Source organism: Typopeltis vanoorti, chromosome 7, assembly GCF_054136105.1.
Source record: "Typopeltis vanoorti isolate ZY-2024b chromosome 7, IOZ_Tvanoo_1.0, whole genome shotgun sequence".
NCBI classification, from domain to species: Eukaryota; Metazoa; Arthropoda; class Arachnida; order Uropygi; family Thelyphonidae; genus Typopeltis; species Typopeltis vanoorti.
In genome coordinates this window covers 45,800,680-45,816,986 of record NC_143555.1, presented here as the reverse complement: position 1 = coordinate 45,816,986, position 16,307 = coordinate 45,800,680, and the positions used below count along the sequence as shown (strand labels likewise).

General features: G+C 36.8%; 1 protein-coding gene across 1 annotated transcript in view; it reads right to left on the bottom strand.

The window, feature by feature from the left end:
• The window catches only part of PNPase (polyribonucleotide nucleotidyltransferase 1), a 440,058-nt gene that overhangs the window by 229,828 nt on the left and 193,923 nt on the right, over nt 1-16,307 (bottom strand). The window contains exon 10 of the mRNA XM_090395838.1: nt 3,420-3,516. Coding sequence (XP_090251964.1) covers nt 3,420-3,516 — 97 coding nt within the window. The remainder of the gene's footprint in view (nt 1-3,419; nt 3,517-16,307) is intronic.

Genomic DNA, 16,307 nt, shown 5'->3' with positions numbered 1-16,307 from the left:
ATAAATCAAAGTTGAGCAGCTTTGAAAGGTGAAATGTAGACTAAAATACACAAATATTATTCAGAAACTCCACAGTCAACTCAAAGCTAAACAGGCAATAAAGGAAAAGAAGAGAGCATGTTGAAAGTTACTAGCAAGTAAGTTGGCTTGTGCTCTGAGAGAATTCAAGAAAAAGTAAGAAAGTGAAACACTGTGTAAAACTAGCTAAAAAAAAAATTATTGGAAGACTTCGGTAACAAGACAGAAAAATATCAGGAAGATAGTAAATCATGGCAGCTATTGAGAAAAGCTCAGAAATGCAGGAAAGAGTACTATAAAGGCAGCATGAAAACGGAAGATAAAGACATTCTAGATGTCTGGAGTGATTATTTTTTAAGATTGCTAAATGAAACAAGCAGTGACAGCACAAGTGGAAAACACTCAATAGGAATGCAACCAGGAATATACATCGATACTAAAAGTAGAAAAAGACATCAAAAACCTGAAATATGGAAAGGGAGCTGCGAGTAGAATATGGAGGTAAAGACATTCTACAGTGACTACACAGCATAATTCAGAAGGCCTGGTCGGAGGGTCAAATTCCAGATTGAGTAGAGCTCTCATAGTAACCATTCTATAAAAAGGGAAATAAAGCAATGTAAGAATTACAGAGGATATTTCCCTACAGTAATATTTATGCAAGTATACTTTAGAAAAAAAGTTAAGAAACATTGTGGAAGGGAAGCATGGAGAATAATAGGTTGAGTTCAAGCCAAATGGAGGTTGTCTGAATCAGATTCTCATTTTATGGCAAATGGTCAAGAAATCATGCAACTATAATAAGGATCTGTATTTAAGTTTTGTAGATCTGGAAAAAGGCATATATCAAGGTGCCAAGAGAAAAGCTCTTCAAAACACTATAGTCACATTGCGTAAATGGAACATTATGTCGGTCAATACACAGCCTATGTTTGAGTTGTAAGTCAGCAGTTAGAATTAAAGGAGATACAAGAAGACAGTCTGATGTTAAATCAGGTATGTGACAAGGGTGCACATTATCTATATGGATCACATTATACAAGGAAGTGGTATCAAACCAAAATCAAAATTGGAGATGTTAATCTCAGCTCTTTACTTTATGAGAGAATAACTGCATTCTTATAAACCTCTTTTAATATAGCTATTAATTTTCTATCAATTCCACAGGATTCTAGCACTGTTAATGTCACTTTCTGGTCAATACTGTCAAATGCCTTCTGAAAATCAGCAAAGCAAGTATATGTTTTTGTTTTTTCTCCTAGCTTTCTCTGCTATTAACTGCATTGTCAAAATCTGTTGAATTGTACTTCTATCTTTTCTAAATCCCGCTTGCTTGCTTGTCTGCAAGGTATGCTTCCAATTGTGTTCGCAATCTTTTTCTCAATATCATTATCATCATTTTACCAAGGTGACTTGTCAAAGCAACTGTTCAATAATTTTTACATTCTAAGCTTAGTTCCTTTCTATATAATGTTCCATTCACCCCATATAATTGCAGTATTTTGAAAAGCTCTTCTCTGGGCACTTTGTCATGTGACTTTTCCAGATCTACAAAACTTAAGTAGACATCCTTGTCATATTCCCAAGATTTCCCAACTATTTGTCTTAAAGTGAACATCAGTTCTTGACAACCTCTATTTGGCCAGAACCCAGGTTATTGTTCTCCAAGTTCCTCTTCACAATCTTTCTCAACCTCTTTTCAAGTATGCTTGCATAAATCTTACCTGGAACACAGTAGAGAAATTCCTCTATAATTCTCACATTGTTTTATTCCCTTTTTTTTTTTTTACAGATGGGTACTATGAGAGCTCTACTCCAATCACTGGGAATTCTACTTTCTGACAAACCCATCTGAATTATGCAGTACAGCTGCTGCAAAACTTTTATAACTCCATAATTAAGCATTTCTGATCAAATATCATCTACTCCAGCTGCCTTTCCACATTTCAAGTTTTTCATGGCTTTTTCTACCTCAAGTATTGATATGTACTCCTCTTTACATACCTCTTGAAAATTTTCTAGTATGGTTCTGTTACTGCTTGGTTCATTTAACAGTCTTTCAAAGTAATTACTCCAGACATGTAGGATATCCTTATCTTCAGCTTTAGATAAATCTAAAGTCACAATGGGACTTTAGATTTATCTAAAGTTCACCTTTAGATTTAGTCACAAAGTCTTTTTAGAGTATTCTTTCCTCTACTTCTAAGCTACTTCAATAGCCTTCAGAACATTTTGCCACCTTCCTGATATTTATTTTCTATATTCCTACCAAAGTCTTCCCATGACTTTTGTTTAGCTAAGCTTAGCTATCTTACATTTTTCTCTGTATTCTTTTAGGGCATCTGCTGACTTATTTACTAAGATCTTTTGATATGCTTTCTTCTTTTCTAGGACTGCTTCTTTAACTTCTTTTGTCCACCATGGTGTTTTTATTTTTCTATCCTTGCAGACAACTTCACCATATACCTCCTTAGCTGAATCAATCAATGCCTTCTTCAAAGTTTGCCACTGAGACTCCAAGGTTTGGCTCTTCTTTTCAATTTGTTTCATTTTTTCCCCCCAATAATGCTTGTATAGTTGAGTCTACAATTTACTTGTAAAAGCTGCTCAACTTCAATTCATTTTAAAACTTTGTTAAATATTGTTCTTTTCAATGTGATATCCATTTTATCTTGCTCAGTGCTAAGTAATGGTCACTTCCAATTACAAATCCTCTATACTCTCTTCAGGATACAAGCATGAAGATATAACTATCAATAATGACATAGTCAATGAGGCTTTTCTTATTTCTTGTGTCTTCTCTTCATGTAAACTTGTATACAAAGTTTATGTTGAAATATGATGTTAGTAACGACTAGTCCATGTCCTGAGCAGAAGTCCAGTAAATACCGTTATTATTAGCTTTGCCCTTTTTTCCAAATTTTCCTGTATGCCTAGTGGAATTCATTTCTGACTCTGATCTCCAACAAGGACCACTTTTTCCATTTTCTTTATGTTAGCTGCCTGTTCTAATGACTCAAAAAATTCCTTCACTTCTTCCTTGGAACTTTCTGTGGGAAGATATGCACAAATAAGTTTCATTGTCCATTTCCCCATTTTGAAGTCTGCCCACATAACTCTACTTGAAACTGCCTTCCAATCAAGAAATTTATCTTCATGTTTGGTGTTGAATGCTATCATTACTCCTTGCTTTCCTTGATCATTATTGTCTGAATATAACATCCTACATTTATTATTTAGTAAGTAAATAGGAAAAGTACATATTTCTTAATAACCAGAAATATGTGCGCTTTGAATAAGCAATGCTTGGTTTTTTTTTTTTTTACCTTGAAACATTTCATAAATACAAAAATGTTGTGAAATATAAAAATAAAAAAAATCATACATGCAGTACTACTCACCTCTTTTCAGTACTAAATACAAGATCTTTGAATATTTGTTTGAAAGTTAAGTTGTAGGCTTCTAGAAGAATGCTCTGTTCTACATCAGGGTAGTTTTCTATTTAGATATGGAAATTTAATTTCTTAAACAGATGTTAATTCTTTCTTTCTTTCTTTCTTTCTTTCTTTTAAATACTGATTATATAACAATCATTTCTTATTTGGAATAATTAAGTAAATTAAAACAGTAAAAAAAGTACTTAGTGTGAGACAAATATGATCATTCTATGATTTACATATCCTATAAAAAAAACAAAAATATGACACACACAGGATTGAAATAAATAGAGAGGAAGACAGAATTATGCTGTATCACACAATGCTTTATTATATCTGTTGGAAGACCAATTCTAGCTGATTTGGTGGTTAATTATCACTGAGATGTGACAAAGCACGATTTCTATTTTTGCTTGGACTCTCAGGTGAGAAGGTCTATAAGTTTTTCACCCTGGATTTAGAAAAAGATGTTGGGAGTTTTTTTCCACTTGGTTAGACTATAATAATTTTAGTTTAATCCTTTATCCAAGTGTAAACAAACAAAGTTTGCACCTGAAGTATCTTCAGGACTGAAGCAACTCGTGGTAAAGGTGGACCAAGCTCTCATCACTACTTGTCTTAGTATCTTCCATAATGTAAAGCACATCTCCTTGGGGACATTATACATGTCTGGGTAGTGGCCCTTCCCTTAAGGGAAGGGCCTCTACCCAGACTGGTTCTGACCTTTATTCAAGTCTCATCAGTGGGAGCTAAACCCAGAGGTGGTGCTAAGGTGGAAGAAATGCAAAAGTCATATCACCATAAACTAGTTGCCAAAAGGTGTCAACACCTTATTAAAATTCTCTGGATTAGAGATAGTTGATGGAAGCTTTTCACCTGGCTATGCTACCAATTACATATTTGGTTTAATCCTTTATCCAAGTGTAAGCAAACAAAGTTTGCACTTGAAACATTTTCAGGACTGGGGAAACTCGTGGTAAAGGTGGTATAAGTTCTGATCACTTACCTTAGTATCCCATAATACAAAGCACATATCTTATGGGAATTGCCGCATATTTACCTATACGATTGCCAAAAGGTGTCTCACCTTATTATTAAATTACTCTGGATTTAGAGAAAGATGTTGGAAGTCTGGCTCCCACTGAAAATACCTCAATAAAGGTCGAAAGCAGTCTGGGTAGTGGCCCTTCCCTTAATGCATAGCATTATACATGTCCGTAAGGAGATGTACTTTGCATTATGGGAGATACTAAGGCAAGTAGTGATGAGAGAGAGCTTGGTCCACCTTTACCACGAGTTACCTCAGTCCTGAAGATACTTCAGGTGCAAACTTTGTTTGCTTACACTTGGATAAAGGATTAAACTAAATTTATTATAGTCTAACAAAGTGGGAAAAAACTTCCAACATCTTTCTCTAAATCCAGAGTAATTTAATAATAAGGTGAGACATCTTTTGGCAACTCGTATAGGTAAATATGACTTCTCCATTACTCCACCTTATTATTACCGCCTCTGGGTCTGGCTCCCACTGATGAGACCTCAATAAAGGTTGAAACCAGTGTGGGTAGTGGCCCTTTTCTTATTGCATAGCATTATACATGTATGCAAGGAGATGTGCTTTACATTATGGGAGATACTAAGACAAGTAGTGATGAGAGAGCTTGGTCCACCTTTACCATGAGTTGCCTCAGTCCTGAAGATACTTCAGGTGCAAACTTTGTTTGCTTACACTTGGATAAAGGATTAAACTAAATTTATTATAAGTTTTTCACATTCTTCATTGAATTCAGGCATAGATCACAGAGGTTAATTCTAGAGTGTCAAACTTTGTAGGAAAAAAGAGGAAATGACAGGAAAGAAGATTAAAAAATGGGAACACAATATACATGTCTGCAAGGAGATGTGCTTTACATTGTGGGAGATACTAAGTCAAGTAGTGATGAGAGCTTGGTCCACCTTTACCACGAGTTGCCTCAGTCCTGAAGATACTCAGGTGCAAACTTTGTTTGCTTACACTTGGATAAAGGATTAAACTAAATTTATTATAAGTTTTCACATTCTTCATTGAATTCAGACACAGATCACAGAGGTTCTGTGATCTGATCATAGATTCTATCTATTCAATCACAGATTTTAGATTGTCAAAATTTGTAAGAAAAAAGAGGAAATAACAGTAAAGAAGATTAAAAAATGGAAACACAATATCGGAGTATAAAGCAACAATAGTCCATATCCTGTAATTCCTGATATCCACCAGAACTAATAAGTTTTATATATCAAACTTGCGCATACACAATTTCAGAACCTATAATACATTAAAATAAAGAGGTTAAAGAGAGAGAGAGAGAAATGGATGAATGCAAAGGAGAAATTTGTTCTGTGGGTTTGGAGTTGACTTGCAGGAGCATGTTGATGTGCAGCTGCATGCATTTGGACATGTTTGACAGAGAATGGGGGAATTACTCAGGCCAATCCAGATTAACTTTGGCCAGAGAAGCACTTGGAAAAGAATTTTCACACAGACATTGAGGGAATACTGAATGTCTGTGTGAAAATGAGTGGAATGTATTAGTGAGAGAAGGATCATTAATCAATCCAACTGTCTCCTTTTCTGCATAGAATCCAGTATTTCGAGGAACCTCTTGAATTGAATATTGAATGTGAAGGGTTGAATACTGCTCTTACACCGCCCCAGATGTGAGAGCAGTATTCAAGTGTAGGCTCATCACCAGGGGATGAAGTGAAAGCAGGGATAGGCTTTTTTAAAAATTATGTCCAACTTATTCTGCACAGCTTTCCTTTTCTTTTCTGCATAAATTTTTCTGTAGCAAGCAATTTCACCTTATTCTGACTACTTTGCTAAATATTCTCATGTTTGAATTCATTTTCTCAAACAGCAAACTACTTTACAAACGGAGGCAAATGCCTCTGCCATTTTTTTTTCACTGTAAACTTTTTTTTTTGGGAGACTTGGTTTCTGTATCTTGTTCTGCTATCCCCCCCCCCCCCCAGCTTCTTCTTTTGCAGCTTTCTGTGTTGCAAAAGAAGAAGCTGGGGAGAATAGCAGATTAAAACAGTAAATTAAAACAGCAGCTCAGACAGCTGCATTAGGTCTTAGTATGAGAGCTCTTCTTCACAGCAAAATGCAATGTCTTCACTATCCGTTTCAACTCCAACTCTTTGGCTAGCAGCTTGACTAATTTCCTGTTTTATGGCACAAGGACAGCAAAGGTCATAATATTCCAGGACATAGGTTACAGAAGTACACAGGGTATTAGGAAACAGTCAAAAAGAAGATAAACCAGTGAATAAGATAAAATATATGTACAAAGCATTCAGCATCCACATATCAAAGGTATTACTAAATAGTTATTTATACAAGGTATAAATAAATACTTCTCTATACAAGATATTAGAGCCTCTGTAGCTCAGTCAGTATAGATGAAGCTCTTTGGTCAGAAAGACCTGGGTTTGATTCTTGTCAGTGACATGAGGAACTTTTATTTGGTCTCTTTCGACTAAAGATGAGTTAGCCGGTCTCATATGGAGGTAGGGGGTTTTTTACATCCAGAAACTCAGGTTTTTTTGTCCCTCAGAACAGGTAAACCGGCCCCATGAACACACATGGATTACAGTCATGAATACATCCCAGTTATATGACAGTCCCAAGCACATAAAATTGGGGGATTCGGAAAGCAATGGTGAACACCAGGAATACTTTGTGTGCAATGCCTACAAAGTCACCTATGGTCAGAAATGACTCAAAGGGAAAACCAGTCATACAAGATATTAATAAAATAGTTATGTGTATACAAGATATTAAAAATAGTTATAAAAATATAAATAATTAAACAAAATGTATGTACAAGGTTTAGTATCTAAAACTAAACAAAATTATAATCAAATGTGAGTCCCCCCCCCCCCCCTCCAGAACAGGAAAACTGGCCCTGTGAACACACATGGATTACAGTCAGGAATACTTAAGAACTGCCTGATTCTTCAGCTATGCCAGTCCTGAGCTTGAATAAAATTAGGGGACATTGAGATGGTGCCATAACTCCCCATAAAAGGGGCTCACGGGTATCATCATATGAAATAATAAATAATCAAATGTGATTAAATATCATATCAATAAATATAATATCACTGATGTTATAATCTTGTATTTTTTTTCTGTTAAAGACTCCCCAGTTGTTTCCTGACTTCGGGTGATTCCTCAAATTAAACACAATATATCAATGCTTCATGAAGAGTATGCTTTTCAAGATGTAAGCATTGCATCACATTCGTGTTAACAGCCCGGGTGTGTTGTCAGAAATACTGACATCCCCCCTTTGAATCCTTTAAACAGACATGCAGATAGCAGAGTGCGTCAAATCTTTAGCATTCCAATGATTTTAGAAGACCCAGAAGATGAGGTAGGGTGTGTGCTGAGACAATAGCACTGAAGTTGTTAGTGGCTGTGACTGGTTATTATGTGAAGCAATCCAGTTGAAAATTGTCATTTGTCACGAGTTGCTGTTTTTGTTTTCTGAGCTTCATCTGTTTTATGTGTGTGAAGTGTGAACTGACATGTTATACACAAGTTTTTAATATATATTTATAATTTCTATAAATAATTTATAACTTTTTTGGCTGTGTGTTGTGAGGACATCATGTTGGAGGCTTAATGGATTGTATACAGCACTCAAAAAGGATTAAACAGAATTTAATACTTCCTATATTTCGTCTCAGTCACTGAGACATCTTCAGGGATTACAAAAAACTAATGTAACATATACACAAATACCACGCAATACTAAGCCCAACCACGTGGGTGACTCTAAAGTCCTATCTAGGTGGAGCGTCCTCTAAGGGCGGTTGTAGGTGGCCTGGAATGTAAGGTGGAATCTCTGATGATAAGTGTTTCCCAAATTTTAGGAAGCTTACTGCAACCGTATTTATTAAGCTTTGGTTGATTTCTGAGAGCTGCTGCTGATTCTAAAAATAGTCTTTCTTTTTTGAATTTGCTGTGGTGGAGCATGGTGGTTTTTTTCCATGAGATCCTGTGGGTTGTATCCAAGACATGGTCAGCCAGGCCTGACTGACCATAGTCGTGGTTGCAGATGTAACTTATAGTTTCTCCAGGCTGATGGTTGCTGATCTGCCTCTCTGTCCAAAGCATGCCAGCTTACAGGAACAGGGTACTTTATAAATTCCAGGCACTGAGAGGAGAGGGAGCTGATCTTTTGTAGAATGGATAAGGATAGCAAGTTTGAGGTGGGGTTTAAATGCTGTGTGTAGGTTGTACTTTTTTAAAATCTTGGCTATTTTTTCTGATGTGCCATGGATGTAGGGTATGGTGATGGCATTTCCAAACTCTTTCTTAAGAGAAGACTGGAGAATGGAGGGGGGGGGGGGGAACTGATTATTTTTTTAATACTGTGATCACTGTAGCCACTGGAGAGGAAAATGTTATGTATATGGTCAAGCTCAGTTGTAAGGGCAATTCCACTGGAACAAAGATTGTGGGCTCTCTTAGTTAGAGTTTTAATAATGCCATATTGTCGAGCGGTGTAGTCTGTGCAAAGAGGCACGAAATCAGAATATTCAGTTCCATGAGCTTTGAAGAGCTGCTGCTGCTGGTAGACGACAGCATAGGTGGAAAACTTTGGTAGCAGCTGAAAGAAAAGCTACATGCTAGCAAGTAAAATTGCCATGGTGGATGTGGATTTATGTTGTCTTCCACAATTTCTAGAGCTTGTAAAAGAGTTTTATCTACAAACTGAAGGGTTTTATGGTCAGTCCAGTGCTGTACAGATTCTCAAATTGTGATCGAAAGTTAGATACGTGAGGGTGTTCTGGCAGAGATTTCATTTTAGTTACACATACCAGAGACAACTGTTGGCATTGAAGCAACAAAGGTGGTTTGTCTGTCTTGATGTCCTACCAAGAATAGGTGATGTGAAGAATACTCCGGTTGCCATTCTGATGGCTTGATTATGAACAGGGTCCAGCCATTGCAGTGTACTCTCCCTGGCCAATAAAACATCGATCAGCACCCAAACAAATGGATGATATTTTGTGTAGAATGTTCATTGCTTTACAGCACTTGTCCTGTCACTGAAGTATGTGAGGGAGGAAAGTGAGTTTACTATCAAATATCAGTCTCAAGAACTTGACTTGTGGTTCAACTGGAATTAGTGATTGTCCTAGTCAGAGATCTGATTTTGGATGAAAACCATGCTTGCAGCAGAAATGCACACAAACCATTTTTTTTTTTTTAAACTTTGTGCTGTGAAAATCTAAACCCATGTGAAAGCTCCCATTGAGAGATGGTCAATGAAAGAAAAACAGAACAACCTTGTGGGGACTCTATTTTGGTTATAGGGGTGGGAGAGGGCAATACCCAACCAAATCTTCCAGACTTGGAAGATTTGACTGGACAAGAATTTATGATAAAAGGAGGGAGATTCCCTCTGTCAGAAATCGTATAAATCTTCAGTATTCCAGATCTCCAAGCAGTGTCATACGCTTTTTCCATATTAAAAAAAAAAAAAAACTGATACTAGATGCTTGTATTTTAGGAAGGTATCTCTAATGGATGCCTTCAACCAGACAAAATGATCAGTAATAGTGATATTTTTGGAAGCCAAACTGTGTTCTGGAGAAAAGGTTGTTTCTCTCCAGAAACCATAAAAGATGAAAGTTAAACATTTTTTTCCAGAATCCTGCACAAGCAGCTGGTCACAGCAATTGGATACTAGTTATCTGGGAATTTTGGATCATTCACCAGCTTAGGACATGCAATCATAATTGCCTTTTGCAGGTATCTGGAAAAAAGCTCTCACAGAAAATTCTGTTACAAAGATGCAAGAGCTGATCCATGGTCAATGTTGATAGATGTTTGAAGTTTTACCATTGCATAATGGATATTATCAGATCTAACAGCAGTTGGAAGGCATTTAAGCAATGCATATTTCAGTTTTACTTTGGTAAACAGCCTACTGTATTCTGTGCCATTTGAAGAAAATTGGATTTGCTGTTTTTCTGCTCTGCATTTGGGAAAGGATAAGCGGGGATAAGAAGATATTGCCAATATTTTTGCAAAAAAGTATCCCTGAGTGTCTTGGCAATCATTGCTCCATCAGCAATTGCGCAACCATTGTGCTCAAGGATAGACAAATCAAAGATAGACTACCTTTAATTTTTTGGATTTTTTTCCTATAGTTTTTTTTGTTGGTGGTGGATCTTGATATAGAAGATATAAATTGGATTCGGGATTCCTTCTGATTCTAGTGGTAGATATAAGCTCAAGCTCGTACACATTTGAAACCAATTAAGTTTGTTGTTGTTGTGGCGTAATGCAGAAAACACTCCAAGATTTCTTTTGAGCTTCTTTGGCTGCTGTGCAATCATGATTCCATTATGACTTAGGAAAACATGAGAAATGACTAGATGTTTTAGGAACTGCAGTTGAGGCTGCTGTGATAATATATTGTTACATACTTCACTGCATCACTGAATGGGAAATAAACTGACTGCTGCAGAATGAAAATCTGCTAATGAAAAAAAAAGGTGTGGACCACACAGCTTTCTCAATTTTCCACCATGATATCTCTAATGAAGTACATGGAGTAGAAAAGTGGATATCATGGGAAAGTGATAATTCCCAAATAGGTTGTCATCAGTTTTTCACTTACATAGTGAAAAAGGGATGATGAGCAGAATAGTTTCCTCTCGAAAATATAATAACAGTTTCTACATTGATGTTAATATGTATTTATTGGAAATGGATATGGTAGTCCACAAGGATGGTGACTTCTCCACGGGCAAGTCCATCTCCCGTCCTTATTAATAATAGTGACATTACAAAGAATCGAATCATCACTTGGCTTTAGGTATAAATTAAAGATACCAAGAAATTATATACTTGGTTTAATTTTAATCCTTTATCCAAGTGTAAACAAACAAAGTTTGCGCCTAAGATTTTCAGGACTGTGGCAACTTGTACAAGGAAGCTAAGACCTCACATGACTTGCCTTAGTATCCCATAATACAAAGCACACCTCCTTGTGGACATGTATAATGCTTTTATGGGAAGGGGTCACTATCCAAAAACTCATGGGATTTCCCAATAATGAGTGACCTGGAGGATCAAAACTCAGCGTTGTTCCCCACCCACCTGTAACAGGCTCGCCCCACCACTGAACAGAGCAGCTCAGCTCATATTTCATCTGGCGGGGAAGGGGGGGGGGGCAGTAACAGCAACAGCCGTGCCATTCTTCACCCAAGCTTCCAACCAGTTTCAACCTTTATTGAAGTCTCTTCAGTGGGAGCCAGACCCAGAGGTGATACAAAGATTGAAGTAATGAAGAAGTCATATTTTCATATACGAGTTGCCAAAAGGTGTCAGACCTTATTATTAAATAACTCTGGATTATACAAAGTTGTTGGAAGTATTTTCACTTGGTTATACTATAAATTAAAGATACCAAGAAATTATATACTTGGTTTAATCCTTTATCCAAGTGTAAGCAAACAAAGTTTGCACCTGAAGTATTTTCAGGACTGGGGCAACTCATACAAGGAAGCTAAGACTTCACATCGCTTGCCTTTCTTGTATGAGTTGCCCTAGTCCTGAAAATACTTCAGGTGCAAACTTTGTTTGCTTACACTTGGATAAAGGATTAAACCAAGTATATAATTTCTTGGTATCTTTAATTTATAGTATAACCAAGTGAAAAAACTTCCAATAGCTTTAGGTATGTTTCCTATGATGCATGATTTTGTTTTCATTAGTCTAGGATTTTTTCTTTTTTTTTTTTCAGGATTTGTGGATGGCCAGTTTCCATCATTTTTTCTTACTCTGGAAAAATCAAGACATCATCAAATTGCACACCATTAAGACCACTAGACATAGTAATTTTTTTTAAAATCATCCTGAGGAGGAACAGAGGTATCCTAGTTATATGTTGACGGGCTATCTAATAAAGGGTCTGGAGACATATCTTTGATCCTCTGTGGTACTCATTCCGTTATTTTTTTTAATAAGAGGATTTTCATGTGATGGGATCCTTTTAGGCATATCTTCAGGAGTGAGTTCATAATGATTTTCTTTCTTTCATTTGCTCAAAGGGGATAGCAAGCAAGGCATACCTTTCAGGTATGTTGTAGCTGAGAGAAAGCAGGATTGATGACATCCTTGTCAATGTCCCAGCTGACATTTTCTTTACCACTGCCTTCTCAGTGTAAGAAGGTTTAGCACATGTTGCTACTGTTGTGGTATATTGCCTCTTCACCTCCTGGTATGTGATGCATTGCTTTGTTTTTAACTTTTGTATCTACATTTTGGAATTTCCTTTGGCGTGCTTCAGAGAATGCTGGGTAGTCTCACTTAAGATTAAATGAGCATTCTGGTGTTTTGCTCTTACAGTCTTTATTATCATGTTCTGAACTGCCACACCGGGCACAGATGGCTGAGCAACAACAGACAGTTTGAGAAATTGTATTTCTGGCATTTAAAGCACTGTTAGGGATTTGGGATGTAGAGTTGTACTGAACAGTTAAGATATCCTACTTTGACAAATATTGATAGTTTTGGTATGTTCAAGGTAAGGATGATGTTTCTGGTGGGGAAACATCATCCCACCTTATGGCTGTCATCCTTGATCCTTGAGTTTGGAACACAGTTTTTCATCAGGAATATCAAGGAGTTCCCACTTAGCTATCATACCGCTAGAAAAGTTTAACATTTTGTGCGCAATGACTGTGATCGGTATTCTCCTGATAGATGCCGCATGGAGTAATTTTTCTGATTGAGCTACTGTAGCTGCTTCAATAATGATATCTCCTGAACACAGCTTCTTTACAACTTTTGGAGATTCTACCAAACCCTTGATGATGAAGAGTGACATTTTTCCAATTGGACATTCACCTGCTGAATGTAATATTAACAGAGAAGCTCTTGAGAAACAAGTGTACCTTAATGGAGAAAGAATTGAGCAAGTCAGCAAGTTTGAGTACCTGGGATCCATTATTAATGTGAAGAATTGCTGTTCAGAAGATGTCAGAAAAAGGTTAGGAATGGCTAAAACAGCAGTCAAAGACTTGTCTAAAATCTGGAAGGATGGATCTATCTCCACGGAAACAAAGGAGAGGATTTTGGATGCAATTGTTTTTCCAACAGCAACTTATGGATGTGAGACTTGGAACCTAAACAGGTCAGATAAGAAAAGGATAGCTGCTTTTGAGATGTGGTGTTACAGAGGGCTGTTGAGGATAACATATACTGAAAGGCTAATAAATAAATTGGTGTTAGAAAAGATCAGTAGAACTTTAAGGTTCCTGAAGGATATTGACAGAAGAAAGTTAAAATATTCTGGACACACAGGATGGAAGAGGGACTTCTCAGAACAGTAATAGAAGGTAAAGTTCCTGGAAAAGAGGAAGGGTAAACCATCAATGAGATGGATGGATGGTGTGTGTGTGTGTGGAGTGACTGATCTTCAGAGTTGAGGCTGCCAAAAAGCAAACAACAGGACTACATGGTGAAGCCTGGTGTGGCACATCATCGAGCATCGGAGTGACCATACAGAATCTGTAGATGCCCAGTGTGAGAGAGAGTGTGTATTTATTGCTGCTTCTGGTGTTTTTTTGTTTCTAACTTTGGTTCTCTGTTGATGATAATAATTTCTGAACTTGGCTTAGGCTTGTTGGGGGCTCCCTGATAAACAAGAAGATGAAGAAGTATTCATTTTCAGGAAAAAATTAGCTCAATGGCAAAGCTCCAGATGGACTCCCACTGAATCGGCAAGCAATGACTGCACTCAGGAGTGTAAAGCCAGGGCTAATCCAGATACTGTACAAGAACCACAGCAAGCCTTAGCCATGTCTCAGGCCATGGGAAGGAAGCCTACCACAACACCCTTAAAACTTGCAGGCAAGCCCACTAGCCAACTGATCCTGTCCGGGCTATCCAGGGCTGCTTGTCTTGCTGAAGCAGAGGCCAAAGTAGTGCAAGACTACCAGGATCTCCCTTTTCGGATGTCCATGGGTCACACCACATGGCAGCAAGGCTTTGGATCCCAGTGATGGTAGTCAGAAGATAGGATAGTGAAAAAGATTTGGGAGAAGTAGAGCAAAGAATATGAGAAGAAAAGTAAAGAAAAAGAGGAAGAATGAAAAGATCAGTAGCATACTGACCTTTCCACCATGAACAGGTGTTTCACATGGAGTCATTTGTTAGCAGCACTATCTCATCACCAATCTCTTGTAAGGCTTTTGTCAAATATTGTCAATGTATGAATATGTATTTTCAGCAGCTTTTCCCCAAATCCATTCATATACTCTGCTGTCACCTCACCCCACTTCATGCTGCATCTGCAATATAGTATATTTCTTAAATAGCATGCCTTGTAGACAATAGTAACACACTGGTCTATGGGCTGCAGAAGAGAGGTGATATTCAGTGACCCTGTTAATGAGATGCCTGTCGTAAGTACAAGTGGTCATAAGTTGCATATGCCATAAGTCAAGGACTGGCTGTATTCAAGTCCTGTCTATATGTGTATGTGTAGGTACATTATTTGAAATTAAATGGAAATTAATCTGTTCCGAGAAATATATATGGCTATGACAGCAAGATATATGACAGAATGCATGGGTATGAAAGAGAATGATATACCGAAGAAAGGAAACAACTGTTACTTTTGTAATTGGAATGTGAACTTCAATCAGTGAGATCTCAAAACCAAATTCCAGTTAATAATGAATGCCTTTATAATTTCACTTTCTGTATCGCTGTAATCTTTAAAGATTAAAATGGATATCAACATGGTTTAGTTGAAAAAAAAACTTTTAATTTAATACAGATTTTAATAGTAATGCTTGTTGCAATATGGCATAATCAGAGCTAATACAATGAAATCAATGAAAACATTCAAATTAACATTATGTTATTTTGAATGTTATGATAATATTATGTTATGATAACATTTTTAAAGCTGCACGATTATTGCAATAATCGTGCAGCTTTAAAAAAAAAAAACAACTATCATATTAAGGTGACATAAGCAGACACGCTATCAATCCCAGAGTTATAGTATCCTCAAAACACTTATGCAAAGCCAGGGTTACTTGTTCTAATGACACAGTCCTTTCCACAGAACTCGGTTATTTTCATGACACTTTTTTTTAGCCAGTGGCTACAACTTCTCCAAAACAGTCCATTCCTCTCCCATCCCTCTCACACCTCACACAACTTAAGAACTTTAGCTACCTTTTCAGATGTATCTCCTATGTAGAGGATGGGAATAATTTTGTTGTAAGATCACAACAAAATTCCCATCCTCCTACATATGAAGTACGTCTGAAAAGACAACTAATATTCTTCATAAACATAATCTTTATGGCACTTTCAAACTAGTAACATTCACTAGTCCTCTGAAGGATCAACCCTATCCTCCTGATGTGTATAAATGTGTTGTATCTTAGCACACAGTAACAGATTTATTAACATCTATTAACAAATCTACTAGTCTATTTTAGAATTACCATCAGTTACGAAGCACTTCTCAACCAACAAACATAGCTGCATTAATTTGCTTAAGATCTTGGAAACATTCATTCTAGACCACATATACCAAGGATTAGTCTTTCATTAATGTTTAGGTTGAGTAGGTTAGCTCTATATAAAAACCTGAACTACTTCAAATCATAGTTTAGCAGCAATTTTCTGCAAGAAAATTATGAATTCCTCTTTCTCTAAAACTAAAAATCAACCATGTAAACTGACAACATAATAACTCATCGATTAGGCTCCTTCTGTTCATGATGCCTCAAGAAAGAGAACCTACCAAATCCACTTTTTTA